Source organism: Microtus oregoni, unplaced genomic scaffold, assembly GCF_018167655.1.
Source record: "Microtus oregoni isolate MIOR12 unplaced genomic scaffold, Mior012 000016F_ref0000370, whole genome shotgun sequence".
NCBI lineage: Eukaryota > Metazoa > Chordata > Mammalia > Rodentia > Cricetidae > Microtus > Microtus oregoni.
Window position 1 is genome coordinate 25,497,147 of NW_024543075.1, and position 20,052 is coordinate 25,517,198.

The 20,052-nt window shown below is 46.3% G+C and overlaps 1 protein-coding gene across 1 annotated transcript in view; it reads left to right on the forward strand.

Moving 5' to 3' along the window:
- Nucleotides 1-735: 735 nt before the first annotated feature.
- Pdilt (protein disulfide isomerase like, testis expressed) overlaps nucleotides 736-20,052 on the forward strand; it is a 29,880-nt gene continuing 10,563 nt past the window's right edge. The window contains exons 1-6 of the mRNA XM_041666443.1: nucleotides 736-872; nucleotides 5,908-6,107; nucleotides 10,498-10,704; nucleotides 15,977-16,110; nucleotides 17,257-17,394; nucleotides 19,888-19,998. Coding sequence (XP_041522377.1) covers nucleotides 5,915-6,107; nucleotides 10,498-10,704; nucleotides 15,977-16,110; nucleotides 17,257-17,394; nucleotides 19,888-19,998 — 783 coding nt within the window. The 5' untranslated portion in view covers nucleotides 736-872; nucleotides 5,908-5,914. The remainder of the gene's footprint in view (nucleotides 873-5,907; nucleotides 6,108-10,497; nucleotides 10,705-15,976; nucleotides 16,111-17,256; nucleotides 17,395-19,887; nucleotides 19,999-20,052) is intronic.

A 20,052-nucleotide genomic window follows, 5' to 3' on the forward strand; every position in this document is an offset into this window, starting at 1 on the left:
AAGTGAAGCTTCATTTGACTGGAAGACGCCAGGAGAATGAGTCTTGAGTATTCCTGGGTAAAGAGCTCTCTGACTGGGGAGACCGCAAGCACAAAGCCCTTCCTTAGGAACGTGGGCATCGTATTTGAGGAAGAAGAGGTTGATGTGGCTGGAGAACAGCCAAGGGAAGGGTGTGGCTCAGTGGCAGGCTAAGAGGTAGAGTACTCGCCAAGTATGTGCAAAGCCCTGGGCTTGATCCCCAGTACTTCAGAAGGGGAGGGGAGAAGAGAGGGGGAGAGGAGAACTCAGAGATGGGTCGTGGCGGAGAGGAAAGAGGGTGCTTATGCCTTCAGTACACTCAGCTGCTCATTTTGCACCTATCAGTTTGTTTAACCCTTTCCACACCCAGAGAATTCCACGTCATTGAACAGTGGAAGAAGCCACGCCTCAGAAAGAGTAAACTACATGCTTATGGTCACACTTAGGGCAGTGCTGGAACTCAATCTCCAATCTGTAGACATCCAGACCCCTACAATCAATTTGACTTTCAGTCCCACAGAAACTCTGGTCCCTGGTGTTCATGGGTACACTCTTTTAGCAGCGCTGCTCTGCCAGGCCCCTCTTACTCAACAATGGCCCATTCTTCTCCAACCCCTCAGCCTGGTTCTCTAGAACCCCAGAACTCAGAGCATTGTTCCAGAGGCAGCTGTGGCTTCCATGTGCTTAAATAGGGTTTCTTGGGAACACCCATTAGCAGACAGGTCCTGCTTTCATCACAAGGGGGAACTTAAGGCCTGCTCTTCAGACCCCGACATCCCTTCTGAGGTGCCACAGAGCTGACTGCCCTAGTTCAACGTGGCCCAACAGCCCGAGAGTAACCCAGCTTCTTCCAGGTATGAGTTTGCTCTGATTGACAGGTGTCCTGCCTTCTGTTTAAGATGGCTACACATTAGGGTCAGTGCAATATCTTTATAGGCTCAGCATAACCCTACCCCAGACCTCTTAAATCGGAACCTACTGGGTTTGGAGTCAAGCATCACTATTCGTGAAAAACTCCACCAGGAAACTGTACTGTGGAGTGGTAACTGAAAACCCACTCAAATAGATGTTGTTGTGGGAATTAAATGAGGCCATCTAGTCACTCCAAATCACTAAGCATCAAAACAGGGCCAGGCATGGGTCTGGGAGGTGGGAAAACAGCTATGAACAATTCTGTTTGCTTATATTTAACAACTTTAAAGACCCAGCTGCAGTGGTGCCTTATCTGAAATCTCAGCACTTGGGAGGTGGAGAAGGTGGAAAGATCACACATATCTAATTAGCATGGGCTACCAAGTGAGTTCCAGACCAGCCTCGGCTACTTAGTGTGTCCATGCCTTTCAAAAGAAAATTCAAAAATGAAGCATAAAGTACCCAAGTAAACAAAACCAAACTGAAATATGAAATAAATACTGGTTACTGGGAGGGCAGAGTGTTACAGGGGAAGGTGAATGAGGAGAGGGCTTTGGAAGACTCCTCACCTGATGGCTGTTTTCTGAGCTGGAGTGCCTCCTGGTGCCCCTGGGTGAGTACTCTCAGCAGGGGGCTTCTATGCAGGAATCTAAACAATCTTAGGAGTTGCAAGGGGTGAGATTAACAAATTGTAGGCAGAGGCAAAGTCCTAGAGTGCAGTGGGGGAGGGACCGAGGCCACAGGGCATTAAGGACAAGGTCTAGAGACATTGGACCCAAGAGAATAACACAAGTTTTGGACGATTCATTTTGGCAGATCACAGGAACATTCACAGAAACAGAAATGACTTGGTTTAGTACATATTTAAAATGGAGATCTTTGACCATTGTGTGTCCATCAGGAATTGAGGACGACAAAGAATAGAAGACCATCAAGCATCACATGGTTTGGATAAGAGCCAATGGCGGTTGGGATATGGGGGCCTTGGTGAAATCCTGGTGAAAAAGAGTAAGCTGAGCAAAAAAAAATACAAAATGTACAGTTTGAGGAGGAAGGGAACATCAGGTAGTGTGATGGAGAGGAGTCCTGTGTTTAAGGAGATAAACAGATAAAGAAATGGAATAAAGGGAGTGGTGATTCCAGGGCAGGATCCCAATCATCTAAGCTTCCAAGTTGTGAAAAGGAATTGTAGAAAAACTTAAGCAATGAAAGAAAACATAGAAAACAGAAAGCTGATGAAAATGTTTGAATGAGTGGGCTAAGTTCCAGTAATTCTAAGTAGCAGAATTTGACTGCTCTGGCCACATGGTTCTATCTGTAGAGTCAAGTATAGAAGAAAGGAGCTGTGGAACCTCCCTCTGAGACTAAGAAAAGCTGCTGACCCAGGCATGTGTTAGGGGTGTCTCTACATGGAAACTTAGAGAGGCCGTTGTGTGAAACTGTGAAGGTGAAGCCTGGATTGTGTTAGATATCCCAAGATGCTGGAAATGCCAGAGTTGTTTTATACCTCCCACGAAGAGCTGATTACAGGGAGTGGAACCAGCACAAGAGAGAGAAGTGTGCTGCAGTCAACAAAGCTGAAAGGAGTTGGAGATCTGAAGAGCGCTTTGATCTCATACATGGAGATGCAGAATTGGAAATTTTTCCAACTGGTTTTCGGTTTTATTTAGCCCAGTATTTCCTCACTTTATTTTTTCCCCCACCTATTGGAATGGTTTTGTATATTTTATGCCATTTTTTTTTGTTGGAAGTGTATGATCTGCTTTTTTTTAAAATTTTTATTTTATAGGAGGTTACAGTTAAGAAATTGGCATGAGTCTCAAATGAGACTTTGAACTTTGGACCTTTAAACAGTGTTGAGACTCTTATCAACCATGGAGACTTTTGAAGTTGGACTGAATGTATTTACGTTATGATATAGCTACAACTCTGGGGGACCAGGAATTGGAATGTGGGGGTTGGATAAGAATGGCTCCCATAGACTCATATTTCAATGCTTAGTCATTAAGGAGTGGAACTATTTGAAAGGATTAGGTGGCGTGGCCTTGTTAGAGGAAATGTGTCACTGGAGAGGCAGAATTTGAGATTTCAGAAGTCCAAGCCAGTCCCAGAGTCTTCTTGCTGCCTGTGAATCAAGATGTAGAACTCTCAGCTACTTCTCCAACACCTTGCTTGCCTGCACGCCAACATGCTCTCCACCATGATGATAATGGGTTAAACCTCTGAACCTGTAAGCCAGTCTCAATTAAATTCTTTTATAAGAGTTGCCATGGTCGTGGTGCCTCTTCAAAACAATAGGACACTGACTAAGATAGTGAGTTTGTCTTACCAGCTAGTAGGGTCTGTTCTCCATGTTGTAGACCTGGGGCTCTGGAAGCAGACACAGAGTGCTTGCTTTCAGTAAGGTAGAAAGTGAAGAATGACATCTGAGATTGCCTCTCTGACCTTCTCATACAAATGGTAGCTTGCACACACCCACACATTCACAGGAATATATGTACATACTATGTATGCCCACAATACATATACAAACAATAGCAGCACAGACACTGAGATCAACAATTTATAAATGGGACCTCCTGAAACTGAAAAGCTTCTGTAAGGTAAAGGACACTGTCAATAAAACAAAACAGCAGCCTCTAGAATAGGAAAAGATCTTTGCCAACCCCACATCTGACAGAAGGCTAGTCTCCAAAATCTATAAAGAACTCAAGAAACTAGACATTAAAATATCAAATAATTCAACTAAAAATGGGGGTGCAGATCTAAACAGAAAATTCGCAATAAAAAAAATCTCAAATGGCCAAGATAGACTTAAAGAATTGCTAAACATCCTTAACTACCAGGGAAATGCAAATCAAAATGACTCTGAGATATCATCTTATTCCTGCCAGACTGGCTAATATCAAAAATACTAATGACAGTTTATGTTGGAGACGGTGTGGAGTAGGGGGAACTCTCCTCCACTGCTGGTGGGAGTGCCAACTTATACCGTCAGTTTGGAAATTGACATGATAACTTTTCAGAAAGTTGAAAATCAATGTACCTCAAGACCCAGTGATACTAGTCCTGGGCATATACCCAAATGATGCTCAATCATACCACAAGGACACTGGCTCAGCTGTGTTCATAGCAGTGTTAGTTATTCATAATAACCAGAATCTGGAAACGACCCAGATGCCCCTGAACTGAAGAATGGGTTAAAAAAAATGTGGTCAGCAGTAAAAAACAAAACAAAGCAAAAAAGAAAACCCCACAAAAACAAAAGGAAACAAACCAATGACATCATGAAATTTGCAGGCAAATGGATGGAACCAGACAAAATTCATCCTGAGTGAGATAACTCAGACCCAGGACAAACATGGCATGTACTCACTCATAAGTGGATATTAGCTGTAATGTAAAGGACAACCAGGCTACAGTTCACAAACCCAGAGAGGCTAGGTAACAAGGAAGACCCAAAGAGGGACATGTGGATTTCCCTGGAAAGTGGAAATAAAAGAGATCGCCTGGGTAAACTGGGGGCAGACAATGCAGGGGAGTGTGATAGGAAGGTGGTAACATGAGGGGTTGGGTTGAGCAGGTTGGTGGGATGGAGGTGGAGAGTAATGAAAGATACATCTTAAATGGGGAGTATTTTGTGGTTAGGGTGCCAGAGAAACTCCCAAGAATCCACAGGGATGACCCCAGCTGAGACTCCTTGCAACAGTGGAGAGGGTGCCTGAACTAGCTTTCTGTAGTCAGATTGGTGACTACCCTAATTGTCATCAGAGAGTCTTCATCTGGTAACTGATGGAAGCAGATGCAGAGATCCACAGCTAAGCATTTGGCCGAGCTCCTGGAGTTCTGTCGAAGAGAGGGGGGAGGGATTGTACCAGCCAAGGGGATCAAGGTCAGAGACAGATGCTGGAGCTCATGGGAGCTCCCAGACTCTGGACCAACAGCTAGGGAGCCTGAATGGGATCGATCTAGGCCCTCTGCATGTGTGTGACAGTTGTGTAGTTTGGTCTGTTTGTGGGGCTCCTAGCAGTGGGATCAGTACCTGCCCTTGGCACTTGAGATGACTTTTGGGAACCTAAACCCCATGCTGGCTCAGCCTTGATGCAGGAGGAGGAGCTTGGTCCCGTTTCAGCTTGATGTGCCATGCTTTATTGACTTCCATGGGAGACCTGCACTTTCTGAACAGAGACGGAAGAGAAGGGGCAGGGGTAGTAGAAGGGAGATGAGGGGAAGGAACGAGAGGAGAGAGGAAGGAGAGGCGGTGGTCGTATATAAAATAAATGAAAATTTAATAAAATAGAAAAGAGCACTGGGAACCCAAGAAATCTATAATCTGTGTTTGTTTTGAAATAATGCATATAGGCATTTTCAACATTTCAACATAATGGGAATTCATTACCAATGAGCAGTTTTCTCCACAGAGGGATCATGGGATAGATATTTATTTACTTGACAATTTGTGTTGTTGTTGCTGTTTGCCTGTTTGGGATAGTATTGTACCGTGTAGCTCAGGCTGGCTTGGAACTCCCTATGTGGTCCAGTATGTTCTCTTGAGAACATTTCAAAGACCAAATGCAGTGTATATTACAAGGCAGTGGGCTGGGCAGAGTTGGAGGAACAGGCAGCGGCATCAGTATCGATCAAGGGGGGTGTGGGAGGGGACCAGTCAGAGGCTCACTTTGGGATTCTGGAACGGGGCTCATCTCTGCAAAGTTCCCATGATGTGGCTGCGAAAACAGTGGGCTCCAATGGGCTGTTTGATTCCAGGCCTTAGGAATGGGAGCTCTTCTAGCTTCTCCTCTGCAGTCAGTGCCCAGTGGTGGAGGTTGGCCAAACAACCTTGTCTTTTGCTGTAGGGCTGCTACCACGCTGTGTACATTGCAGAGTGCTGTGAGCCCTGTTCCTTCCGTTTTCCCCACAGGCATAAGGAAGGTTTAGGTCTGAGAAGAGCTCTGTTTCCTCTTCTGCCCCCTGCAGGCCAGTTATGGAACTTCTCTGGACGCCGCTGCTGCTGGTGGTTGTTTGCCTCTCTGAGGTCCTTGGCTCGCCAGGGACAGATGCTGGCGTTAACATTTCCCGGCCTGTGCACATCTTGGAGGACCAAAGCTTAATGGTGCTGACTCCTGCAGGCCTGACGCAGACACTGAATGAGACGCGCTTCCTAATGGTGATTTTCCGTGAGTATATCCGGCTCTGACAACGAAGGGCGATACCTGTCTCATTGATCAGGGGGATGGCAGGAGTCTTACATGATATCCAATGCATAGAAAGACACAAAAATAATGTTAGCACTCACAGCCAGGGAAAGGCCTGTCCTCATAAGAATGCAAAGCTCCGCTCTCTCAGCTGATTTTATCACAGTGGGAGACCAAGTTCATCTCTCTCCTTTAACCCTCGATCTCTGACCTATGCCCTTAGCTCCTGCTTTTACAGTTTTAATTACTCTGATAGCAACCAATACAAACAAGTCAAAGTATCCGAACACCTCACTTGATGCCAGCCGAGATTTCGTTGTCTAAAAGAGGCTTTAAATAAAACTCATTATGTTCCCATCATCGATTCTGTCAATACACAATTGAATTCAAAATGAGTTTTTGAAATCTGGTAGGCCTCCTAAAGTGGCCTTTGGGAAAACCATTTTGGGGAAGGATTATAAACAATTCCCTCAAAGGTAAATGGTTTTTTTTTTTTTTTTTTTTTTTTTGTATAGGAAAGTTGTTAGGGGCCTCTCAGTGACTCTCAAATCGTTGGCCAGTCTCTTATCCTTTTGATGACTCCAGAATTAAGGTTGATGCTCAGTGGGACCTTCCTTTCTCAGGTCTGAGTCTAAATCAAACCTTAGTATTTGGGATTTGGTTGTGACTGTCTGTTTCTTCTAATGTCCTGTGAGCACTGATGATGCCATCAAACACTCCATTCCACAGTTAGAGACCTCAAGGTCATCCCCAAATTTGCTGTGGCCTCATATGGCCCCGTGGAATCCTGTGGGTTCTGCATCTCATACTCTGTGGTCCCCAACTCTCTCCACACCCTGTGTCACTGCCTCTGCGTCATTCTCACCATTCCCCACCTGAGCCCCGAGGTAGGCTCCTCCATTCTCACCATTTCCCACCTGAGCCCCGAGGTAGGCTCCTCTCCTCCGTGGATTCCAGGCTCCTTCCAGTGTGCTCTCTGCCAAGCACTCAGAGAGACTGGTTTCTAGAACGCAGCTTTAGTTGTCAGAATGGAGTATTCTGGCTCAGGTCTCTAGGCCTTTTCATCACGCCCTTTGCCCTGTAGCATCCATCCTTCACTTTTGCACTTGGGCTGGAAGGTTTAAGCTTCGTGTGTGGAAACTTCTTTCATTCCTGTTTAGACTGGGTAGGATTTTTTCCTACAGCCTTCCTTCCAGTGGCCCAGATCACCTCAACAGCATTTTCGAACTGGCGAACTCCAGGGCACAAACCTTACCCTTGTCTTGATCCCTAGATCTGACACTGTTAGGACATCGTAAGTCTCTACATATGTCAAGTGAATGAATGAATGAATGAATGATATGTTCTTTGGATCCTCATTTTCTCTGTGGTAATTAACTTGAATGAGTCAAAGAGAAAAGGAAAGGCTACTTTGGGTAGAAAGTGACCAAGAAAAAATTAGTAGATGTCTTAGGCCTAAAGCAAAGGTGGCAAGAATCTGTCTTGGGGTTACAGTAGATGATGGAGATGGTTATTACGACTGGGCTAATGGCAATAATGAGTGATGATGGAGGTAATATGGAGATGGTGATGATGATAGATATTCTAATGGCAATGGTGATAATTTTCCAGGAGAGCCTTGATTACCAACTTGACTAAGCCTAGAGTCACCTGAAAGGAGAAGCCTCAGCTGAGATATTCCTTTGGTAATGTTTTCTGTGGGCATGTCTAGGAGGTATTATATTAACTATACAGGAGCGCTCAAACTACTGTGGAATGTATCGCCATTCCTTGGACAGGTAGTCCTTGGTAAGCAGCATTTCTCCATGGTTTTTGACTTGGTTCCTGTTTGCGTTCCTGCTCTGACTTCCCTCAGTGATGGGTTATGACCCAGAAGTACAAGGCAAATAAATTGTTTTTCTCCCAAGTTGCTTTTGGTCAGAGTGTTTTGGTACAGCAGAAAAAGAGTAACTAATGCAGAATAGAGGTAATTCTAGAGACAGTGATGTCGATGGAGGGGATGGTGATGATGAGAGAGTATGATGATGGGAATATTGAGGATGATGTAGATGCTGATGGGGATACTGACTGCCATGATGAGGCGTTGGTGATGACAACGGGTCTTGGTCTTAACTATCGCGATGACGATTTTAATGGACATTTATCAAACACCCGCATTGCAGATATCAAACTCAGTACCACGGTTCCCGTCTTTTCCATCAGACAAGTCTCTAAAAGGTTAGATAATCCCCCTAAAGTCACACCACCGGTCTGAATTTAAAACCAAGTCTTCCGCCCAAACTGCCGCTCACTCCATTCTGCACCCCTGCCTTGATCTCCAGAAGATGAACTTACTTACCCATAAGTACTGAAGGCCCTGAGGAAACAGTGCTAAACCACATCACCTCCTGGAACTTACAGGCAGGAGAGGAGAGACAAGCACTAAGGAGATCCAGAAGTGAAGTATGGGGCGTTTCATGTGGTTAAAAGTGCTATGGTGAAGGCCAGGCGATGAGATGCTATAGACACGCGAGAGGTCTCTGCTGTGGCAACACAGTCTCCTTTACCTCCTATGGCCTGGTAACACAGTCTCCCTTACCTCCTATGCCATGGTAACACAGTCTCCCTTACCTCCTATGGCCTGGTAACACAGTCTCCCTTACCTCCTATGCCATGGTAACACAGTCTCCCTTACCTCCTATGGCCTGGTAACACAGTCTCCCTTACCTCCTATGCCATGGTAACACAGTCTCCCTTACCTCCTATGGCCTGGTAACACAGTCTCCCTTACCTCCTATGCCATGGTAACACAGTCTCCCTTACCTCCTATGCCATGGTAACACAGTCTCCCTTACCTCCTATGGCCTGGTAACACAGTCTCCCTTACCTCCTATGGCGGTGGCAACACAGTCTCCCTTACCTCCTATGGCCTGGTAACACAGTCTCCCTTACCTCCTATGGCCATGACAACACAGTCTTCTTACCTCTGCGTCAGACTCCCCAGGGCTCTGGGATATGTATGGAGTCTCCAAATGCCCCACCACTGACAACCATTCCAATGCTTCTCTTGTCTGAACATATGCACTCATAAACTCAGCAACCGTGGACCCAGCATGGCCAAGTCCACAAGGAAGCACGGAGGAGCCACAGAGCAGAATGACCAGCGAAGGGTCCAGAGCTGCTGCACTGGTGGAGGGGTGTGCTGAGGGTGGTGATGGAGCAGACAGGAGAAACATTGACCTGCGAGGGAGGCAGAAAGTCTTTCCTGGTGATCACTCCCAGCCAGGTTCCATTGCTGAGCCAGGGACTGGCTCCTGAGCCAGTGCCAGCTGTCCTGGGGCCCAACTTCCCTGGCTGTGCTTTACAAAACATATATCTGCCAGATGTGGCCTTACCCACAGTCAGGAGGTGACCTGCACTCTCTCCAAGTGCTCCAGATGGACAAGAGGTTTGGAAGGGATAGAGCATTCTGGCTTGAAAGCGAATCTGTCCCCCCCAGTCATGACAGCCTACCGGTCTCAGACATGTGGCTGCAAGGACCTTCAGCCTAGCAATGTCATCAGAAGCTTGTCGTTTCATCTCCTCCCACTCCAGCAAGGATAACCCATCCCTCTGGCCAAGCTCTGTTCTCTGAGGCTGTTTTCAGTAAAAAAGACCCTACCTACTTCACCTCCATACCCCAGCTGTGTGAACAACTAAGATCCCAGAATAGCACACCTTTTAACAAAGTACCGGGGTCTTTTTGGCTACCGCTTCTCAGGGTGGTGGGGTCAGAGAGGGGAGTGAGCCTCCAGCGTACCCTACTCACCTGCTCCTCACACCTCACCTACCTTTGCCTCAGAGTTCCCAGCCACAGCACGAGGGGTGCAGTAACTGCTTAGTTCCAAAATATTCCACCAGATGGCGCAAGTGAGTCACATCGCTCGGCCTTAATTGCTAACCAAAGAAATTTTTATACCATTAATAACAAAAGCAATTAAAATGCATTCTGTCCTTATCATGTTCCAGGTATCGATCTAAGTGTTTTTATGTGTCTAGTTAAAGTTTAAAAAAATACAAAAGTTTTTCAGCCAGCTTAAGTATATCTTCTTATCAGGGCCTTGAGCAAGTATGTGGTTTTGTTGTGCCTCAAATCCATCATCTATAAAATAATAATCATAACCAATAGACTCTATGCCTGTAATCCCCTGTAACTGACTGCTGAATTAATTCCATCTGATCCTGATAATCTCCCAAATTCTTCCATTTTAAGACCCCTTTGTCTCATCTGTCAAATTTCTGAAACCCATTCTTTAGCTGTGAACATGGGGAAATCCTGGGGCTCCCAGGACAAAGACCAGAAAGGTAGAAGGAAGAGGGGTTCTGTAGTCTCTCTTCGCACTGATTCTTTCAGACGATCCATCCTCGAAACAGTCCAGGAAGCTGGCCGAGGAGCTAGGCAGAGCCGCGGAGATCTTCGGCAAGGGCAAGAACGGCTTGGGCTTTGGCAAAGTGGACATCACTGTGCAGCTGGAGCTTAAGGAGGAGTTTGACGTCAAGCAGGCCCCAGAGTTGAAGCTGTTTGTTGAGGGCAACAGGTCCAGCCCCACCAGCTGCAAAGGTAATGGTGGTCGGGATGCAGGTTGATTTCATGCTCGTGGGAAAAGCCTACTTGGCAGTTCAAGGCTGGATGTGGGAGGCTCCGATCCACATGGCCTCACAGTGACCCAGGCTCCTTCCAGCTGTGGCTCCATCTTGCTTAGCCCTGGAGCCACCTGCTCTTTCCCCAGTACCCAGATGCAGGAGCTCACCATAGGTAGCATGCATGCCGGAGAGTGCAAAATCACTCCTGTTTGCCATCTTCTGGCTGGAATTCTGACCTGGGACCCTACACAAATGCAAGAGGACTAAGAAACATAGCTCAGCTCTGTGTCTAGAGGAAAATGGGACGTGGCCATCATTTGGCTGCTTCTACCACCACTTCTCAGCTAAGGAAGGGCATGAGGTTCTTTCTATCTCCACTCCTCTGCTGTAGAGTGTTTTGACAGGGAAGCACTGCTGGGCTAAACGAGAAGGTGCAAGGGGCTGGGGACATAACTTGGACAGCAAAGTGCTTGCAAAGGATCTGTTTTGGTCCCCCAGAACTCCTGGGGAAAATGCCAGGCTTGGTGGTACCTTTTTGCAACCCCAGAGCTGGGGAAGTGGAAACGGGTAGGTGACCAAGGCTAGCAAGCCAGCTAGGTTAGCTTATCTGGGAAGTTCTAGGCCAGTGAGAGGCCCCATTTGGAAAAGAAAAAAAGATGGTGCCTGCATAACACCCTATGATTGATCTCTGGGGCTCTACATGCACTTGCGTGCACATACATACACATACATGCACAGAAACAAGCAAGAAGGCTTGGGGGTGATGGAGCAAAAGGTCGAGGTGGGGTGTCTATTACCATGATATTGAAGCTGTCTGTAGAATTACGTACCTTAGTGTGTGACATGGCTGATTCTAGTTTTCAAGTGTAAGCAGATATGGAACAGATGGATATGGATGGACAGATGGATGGGTGGGCTCACTGCTGGATGTTACAAAACTGGTGAAACCCAAAGGAACCCAGCGGGGGGAGGGGGAAAGCTGAGATGGCTCAGTGGGTGAAGGCATTTGCCGCCAATACTGAACTTGATTTAATCCTTATGACCCAGGTGGAAGGGGACAGACAACCTATGCCTGAGAGTTGTTCTCTGGTCTGCACAGGCAAGCTGTGGCGTACACCCTTGATAGTTACTTCATAAATAAATGTAACAAGAAGCTAGCCCATCTTCTACCATGCCCATAGAACGGTGCCATGGTGTATGTGTGGAATGGAGGAGTCAGAAAACAGGCACTGCTTTTCCCAGGCTCTGGCATTTCTGAAGCCGTCTTCTCAGCAGTGAGCATATGAGCACACAAAAAGCCCAGGAACTAGATGAGCCGACAAAGGATCCAGTCCCAGGAATCAGAGAGCAGGTAGGGGTTTTAGCTTCGATCAAACCCGATGGACTGTTGTTGCAGGAGCCAAAGGGTTAGAAAGAGACTCCCTGAGAAAGAAATGAAAGTACATTGCACTGGATACTCACAAGAGGGCGTGGGAGAGACACTGGGCAAGCACTTCCCAGGGAGAACTTCATAGCACAGAGCAGGCGGGGGCTTCAATGCCCAACAGTCCAAATGGAGGGTAGTGTGCACAAGTCACTGGGGAGACCTGGTGAAAGAGAGATGGGGATCTGATTGCTGGGAATTCTGAGGAGTGATCTTCAACTACAGGGACCCATCTAACCCAAGCAAGGGGCCCTGGACCATGTGCTGGCTTCAGGACTGTGAAGAAGCAGGCCTGGGTTACTTTGCACAAGCCAACATTGCTTATGGCGTGGCCCGGGTACTGGCTTGCCCTTCCTTGAAGGACAGCTGAGATCCGATTCTATCAAGAGTCCACAAGATGATTTTGTGGCAGCTTCTTACACCCTATGTGAGGTTGGCAGAGAAGATACTCCAGGACGTCCGAGTCTTGGGGGCACCTAGTGGCTGTGACCTCCTCTGCCCTGCAGGGGGCTTCCCATCCCCTCTTCAAGGGAGTCTGCCTGACTGCTTAGAGCATGCCGCCTGCTCCCTCAGCTGTGTTCTCACGGTATCTGTGCATCGCGATCCAGACTCACAGAACACTCTCTGCTGTTTATTGTCTTCTCCGGGCACCGCAAGGGCAGGGGCTGGTCTGTCCTTGGGGTTCTGGTCTCTGCATTCAACCCTCCACTTCCTGCCTCAGAAGCATCCATCCCTCTTGTGCAGCCTCAGTTTCCCCATCTGAAAACAGGGAACTGGAAAACTCTACCGCCCCTGGCTGCGAGAAAATAAAGCAATGTGTGTAAGGCACAGGACCCGACAGACCCCTGCAAGCAGGCACTGGCTTCCAGGTGCTGCTTATGCCTCACATCAGCCAGGCATGGCAATTATGTTACAGATGGGGCAGAGGAAAGTGGAACAACTTTTACGCAGCATCCTAGCTGGGGCTGGCAAAACGGCTCAGTGGGTAAAAGTGCTTGCTGCCAAACTTGGTGACCTGAGCTTTATCCCCGGAATCCACACACTGGACTCCAACAAACTGTCCTCTGACCTTCATGCATGCTCCCTGGTACCTGTACATCCCCACACATAAATAAATAAACTGAAATATTGAACTTTAAAAAAAAAACAAAGACAATACTCCAGATAGGGAGCAGTAAAGTCAGGGAAGATTTTCCTGGAAAGGGAATTTTAGAATTAGGAGGAAGAAAAACCTATCACACCTACCCACTGTGCTATGCACTATGTGAACAGATATGACTGTATTCCAATAAAGTTTTATTTATAAAAGCAAACAGTGGGGCAGATTTGGTCCATAGTTTGTTGAGCTCTGATCTACATCGTGCTGTATATGAAATAAGTAGAAGTGTTTATTATTAACTGTTATTTGTTTAAGCCTAGTCCAACACTTGGAACAGTTATGTTCTTAGTTGTTAAGTTTGAACAGGATGCCATTACCAGAGTGCACTGCAGGAAGGCAGGCACAAGAGGACACATATACTTCTGAGCTCACTCATCTCCCTCTTCTTCAATGCTACTTCCCAAGCCCAGAAAGAGGAAATGGGGTGCCAGGACGAGTCTGGGACTCTGGTCTCCAGGATTAGGAAGCACTCTGGCTCTGAGTACTCGAGCAGAGCTGTAGACCTTGGCTTGCATTTGTTTACTCTAGACAGAACGAACAAGGCCTGCTTGGCAGGGCTCTTTGGAGTTCCAAGAGGACACGCTGCTCTGCATGCCCCCTGCAATGTGACTGTGATGAAGCCCTGCTCAGGGCACAGGTGGAACTTAGTCCTTGCTGGGTCACAGCCCAGTCCTGTCCTCCAATGTCCGCGGATTGATGGTGACAGACTTGGCCGTGTCTCCCGCCCTGGAGGAAGGAGATTCAGACGGCCTCTGGGGCCCCTATTAGTGATGCAGCCACAGCTTGTGTCTGGAAACATGCAGCCAAACTCTGGCCCAGTCAATCATTGACACAGCATTCACACCTGAGTTGTCACCGTGTCCTCTGGCACAGAGTCAAGAGCCAGGGGAGGTGCAGTGCCTGCTGGCAAGGGCAGTGCCCAAGCTGTAGGCACTTGGGAATAAGATCTTAGTCAAGTTCAAAACTACCTAAGCTCCACAGGGTCCAGAGGGGCAATCAGAGGCTATGTACCCTAGAAGAGGAGGCCTGGGAGTAACTTCTCTCAAGTTGGCTTTCCTGGTGGTCCACTGCCTTCAATCCCTCATCCTAAAAAGATTTCTTGAGCACCAAGTATGTGCCTGGTAACTCACAATGAACAAGTTTACTCCTAATCATAACAGTGGTTTCAGAATGTGATAGACCTACGGAAGAACAGGAGAAGTCATAGATAATGGCAGGGCAGAGGGGGCGGAGGAGGGTGGTAAGGCAGGTAATGACTGGGGGCAGGGAAGAGGTGGATGAGGAAATGGCTGGGGTGGAGGAAAGTTGAGGCTGCAGCCATGAGTCTGATGACCTGGGGTTAAGCTCACTTGGAGGCTCTCTGGATTCTTTCTCTTTTTTGTGCTTTGTTCTTGCGATGGGGTTCACTGTGTAGTCCAGACTGGCCTGGGCTTCAGACTCCTCCTGCTTCCATCCTGAGGGTTAGGGTTAGAGGCATGCAGCATCACCTCTCGCTTCAATTGTAACCGCATCTACCAAAGCTGAACATGACATCCTCCGTGCCCAGAAACGCTGCTCCTGGCCCACAAGACTGACGGAAGTCAGTCCCTGTGCTCCAGGTAAATGTACCCTAGGGTCCCAGCTGTAGGGAGTTAGGACAGGTGAACGGTGCATACTGTTAGAGGCTAAGAACATGGCTACCCCTAGGCGTGGGTATGAGGCTTCAGCGGCGCACACATCATTCCCGTTTACTTCTGTGATTGCCTTCTTCTACATACTAAGAGTTTGAAGGGCCACACCCCACTTCTTCATCTGGGTGGCAGTTACATGCACATGTCTGTGTTGTGAAAAGTCATCTCACGTACATTGGCCTGTAGGTACAATTTTTACCCTACAGATTTAATGCGCTTAGGATAGTGATTCTCAACTTGTGGCTCGGGACCCCTTTGGGGGTCGGAACAACCTTTTTACAGGGATTGCATATCAGATTTTTACACTATGATTCTTAACATTAGCAGAATTACAGTTACAAAGTAGCAACGAAAATAAGTTTATGGTTGGGGTCATCATAGAATGAGGAACTGTACTAACGGGTCACTGTATCAGGAAGGTTGAGAACCACTGTCTTAGGAGTTGGGATGGTTCATGCTGCCATCTGGAGCAGCCTAGAATCACCGGGCAGATGGGTCTCTGGGAGCACCTGTGGGGGATCATCTTCATTGTGTTAACTGATATGGGAAGACCCACATTAAGTACTGGAAGAACCCCAGAGTTAAAGAAATAGGTGGCCTTTTGACTTCCATGTTAAGAAAACCAGTTCTTTTCCTATCATCTTAGAGAAGGTTGGGAATGCTTCCTCTAAGGTTAGATTCCCAGGTGGGCTGGTGAACCGGCCGTAGGCAAGCTGAACCTTGTTTCCTTGTCTGGACAAAGGGAAGAAGTGAGCATGTTCATTAGAGCTGCTGTTAAGGGCAAATATAAGCACAATATTCAGTACAGGGGCGCAGCCATGGCAAGAGCTTGGTGACATTTAGCTGCTCTTAAAACAGTCCTTAATACAGTCTCGTCTCGGAGTTTGGGAGGAAAAGAAAATGGAGATACTGCCAAGCGTGGGATTCAAGACAAGATACTTCTGCTCATTGAATTCAGGAAGGTTCTGATGGAATTCCTTTAAACATCTCTCTTCAGACGTGGTCGAATCTACAGCTTTGGCGGTTTGGTTGAGAAGACAAATTCTCCACAGAGCCCGTTTGTTCAACAACAGCGAGGAAGTGGCAGATTTTGTGAAATCCAGGCCCTTGGTCATCGTAGGCTTCTTCCAGGTACTGGGGTGAAGAGGTGGGAGGTGACTTTCACCTGGTGAGCGCTATGCGTGGAGGGTTTGGGGTGAGGAGGGTTCCTGACTTGTGTAGATCCTTGCTCAAGTTTCTTATCCACTGAGTTGGTGTCCTGGGGGAGCTCCTGGTTTCAAAGAAAGAAAACATGGAAGTTGAAATGTTAACAGTTGGTTAGAAGATGGAAAGATAAGAGACTGTCATCAATACTTAGTTGGCTTCAATGCTATAACTGATCTTTGGGGTATCTATTTAGAAAATCAGAGGATAAGAGGCCATCTTTGTTTTCTGCTTTGAGAACTATTTCAACTATGATTCTAAAAGGTGTTTGTGTCTGCTTAAGCCAGTTTCTTATCCATAAATTCTTTCCAAGCCTCCATAGAAACTAAACTATCAACATTGTAGCATGCACCCATCCAAGGGTCAGTCTTCATCCAGATCAAGTATGGGGAGATACTTGGGCTAGCTCATAAATAATTTAAATGTGATTATGAAATGACTTATGATCACTTCCTATTGATTTCATTCTTTATAGTTATAAATGTTACCAAGTATGTTTGCTTGTAGAAAATGAGTTTTTCATGTGCTATAACTGATTTACTTTAGGTAGACAAAGCCTCCTCTCTCAATAATGTCAATCTTTGCTATCATATTAATATGCGAAGAGAGCACATGGTTCTTTCCTTTCTGCTCCCTCAAGAGTGTTTTTGGCCCAAATATTCTTCCATGCTGAATGTTGAGTCTCAAAGGCCAAAAGTGCCCCTGCATCTCACCACCAGTTCACACTTGGTTTGCGTGCGGTCAAATTGGTGACTTCTGAAAGTGATTCAGGAATTAATTTTAGAAATATTCTCAATTCATGGGTTAGAGCAGCCTTTGTTTTCATAATAGGAAAAAGTAAAAATGCCTAGTTCACGCCATTGATCTCTGAGGATTTGCCTTGTGGGGTTCAGTCCTAGCTAGAAGAACATTCTAGGTGGGAAACATCCACGAAGGAGGATTTAGACCACCCAGCAAAAATCCAGAATTTAGAAAAACAAAGGCACAGAGAGACTATCATTTCCACTTTCCCTTCAAGACAGGCAGGCACTGTTACCTCCTCCAGAGAAATACATACCATGCTCTTCCAAACAGGATTTAGAGGAAGAAGTGGCAGAATTGTTTTATGACATGATCAAGGACTTCCCAGAGCTGACATTTGGAATGATAGAAATCAAAAATGCCATTGGGCGTTTCCATGTGATCCTTGACAGCGTCCTGGTGTTTAAAAAGGTAGGTCTTTATCCTATACTTCACTTCACACTAAGTGATGACATTTGGGGACAGGCTCTGGATCCATTACCTGTGAACTATGTGTTCCTGGACTAGTTGACTTGTGAGAAATCTGTTTCCTGGACCCCCACTGCCTTCTCTGCCTTTGCCGGTATCTGTCACATCAAGACTCAATCCCATGGACTTTATTTTTCTGGTTCATGTTTTTCCATCCATCTCTATCAATAATTACTATATATACTCATGGCTTATAAATCTCTGTCTTGACTCTGTGAAAATGCATGCTTGATACTATTGCTACCACCTATGGGGTTGTCTGTTTGCCTATATAAACTGAAAACTTGGTGGAGATCATCCCTCCTCCTCCTCCTCCTCCTCCTCCACTGTCGTCGTCTTCTTCTTCTTCTTCTTCTTCTTCTTCTTCTTCTTCTTCTTCTTCTTCTTCTTTTTCTCCTCCTCCTCCTCCTCCTCCTCCTCCTCCTCCTCCCTCCTCCTCCTTCTTCTCCTCCTACTTCTCCACCTCCTCCTACTTTTCCAACTCCTACTTCTCCAACTCCTCTTCCCCCTTCTCCTCCACCTCCTCTTCCCCCCTCCTCCCCTTCCTCTTCCTCCTCCTTTTCTTCCTCCTTCTCGCTGCTTTTTTATTTCAAGGAATAAAGCACACGTAGTGGTAAAAAAAAAACAACAAAAAACAAAAACAAAAAAACCAAAAACAACAACAACAACAACAAAAAAAAAAACTCTGTCTCCATCTAGACTTCAATTAACTCCAGATTTTGATATGTAGAACCAGACAGTTCATCATGGATCATGTCAAAGTCCTAATCTTTTCTCCAAGTTCTCTTAAGGCTTGGAGAGTCTCCAGGCATGATAGTGCACATCTTTAATACCAGAACTTGGGAGGCAGAGGCAGCTGATCTCTGTGAGTTCATCCCCAGCCTGGTCTACAGAGTGAGTTCCAGGACAGCTAGGGCTGTTACACAGAAAAACCCTGCCTCCTGAGTCCATATGATGTTATAGGAAGGTATATCTTAAACAGCTAATACTATAAACACTATGGTTAGTCTGTCCATTTTTAAATCCTGGCTTTGGGGTTTGGGTGCAGTTCAATGGTAGAGCACATCAACAACAGAAGTTTCTTGTCCTGACCTCCCAGTTCTAAATAACTGACTCAAAGGCTGAATATGAATTATAAATGCTTGACCAATAGCTCAGGCTTATTCCTAACTAGATCTTACATTTTAAGCTAACCCATATTCCTTATTTACACTCTGCCATGTGGTGGTACCTTTATTAGTCTGACACCTTCATTTCCTACTCCCTCTGCATCTGCCTGGTGGCTCCTTACTCCTCCCTTCTCCTTCCCATCACCCTTAGTTTGGTTGCCCCGCCTATACTTCCTGCCTGGCTACTAGCTAGTAAGCATTTTACTATACCCATTTGAGGGAGCAGTCCTTACAGTGTACACGAGGGTTATTCCACAGTGCATGTGTGATCCTAGCACTAACTATATACCTAACTCCTGATTTCATTCCTTACTTAGTAATCTTGGGTGGGTTATTTTTCCTCTCTGTGTCTCCTCGTGTGGGAAATTGGAGAGATGTGAGGACAACAAAGAAAGGAAGAATAAAAAAAAGGAAAGTGGGAGGTTGATGTTAATGCATAGTTTGGGAGATTCCATGAGGACTGAGTAAACTGTGTATACATGTTTACAACTGTGGCGGGCACAGCACATACTCTCTAATTAGTATTTTGAGGCTGCTACTATAACCAATAAAGAGATGGAAGTTTATCCAGAGAACAACTTGGAAGCAAGAAAAACAAAGAGTCAGATTTGTATTCTGACATCAGGCTAGCTGATGTGGGATGGTGTATGTAGAGGTTGGTGGGGGTAACACATCAAGAGTCTAGCTGAGAAGTTTGTACCAAGTTGGGAGTGGTGGAGATGAAAATAATATGGAAGTGGAATACTTAGACCATCAACAATCATATTACCACAATGTTTATCCAGATCCTTCTGGGAATTGGCTAACATAGCAGGATTAGATATGCCACCTATTCATTAGGGAAAAAGCATAGGGATGAGGGACTCAGAGAGCCTTCAGACCATAGTGAAGGTGTGACCCTGTTGGAGTTAGGAAGGCTGATAGATCACCTCCAATTTAGGTGCCTCTCAGAATCTCCCCAATTTGGGTTTGCCTTCGGCCATTGTTTGGTGGTGGTGTGGCATGGTGTTCGACCTTGACACACATTTTGGTGGATTTCAGAGTACAATAGCTAGCGTTGTTGTCATCAGACTCCTTTTCTCGTTCCACATCTGACTGATTCGCTCAGGGTTCTTATCTGTTAAGTTCTTGGGTTATCTGTTATACCTGCCAACATCCTTATGTTTGGCTTCACCCCAGGTGTGTGTGGGGGAGTGCTGTTTGCACCTGTTAGGTGTGTGTATTATGAAAGCCACTGCCCTCTAACATGCTTTTCCTTTGGCTCAAGGGAAAAGTAGTGAAGCGCCAAGAGCTCATTAACGACAATACCAACAAAGACTATCTCAATCAGGTCGTGAAACAGCAGCTTACAGGCTCTGTGATTGAATTCAACCCTGAGGTTAGTGGGCAAAGCGGTCCTGGGAGGCCTATGGGCCCCTTGTGTGCACTTTGA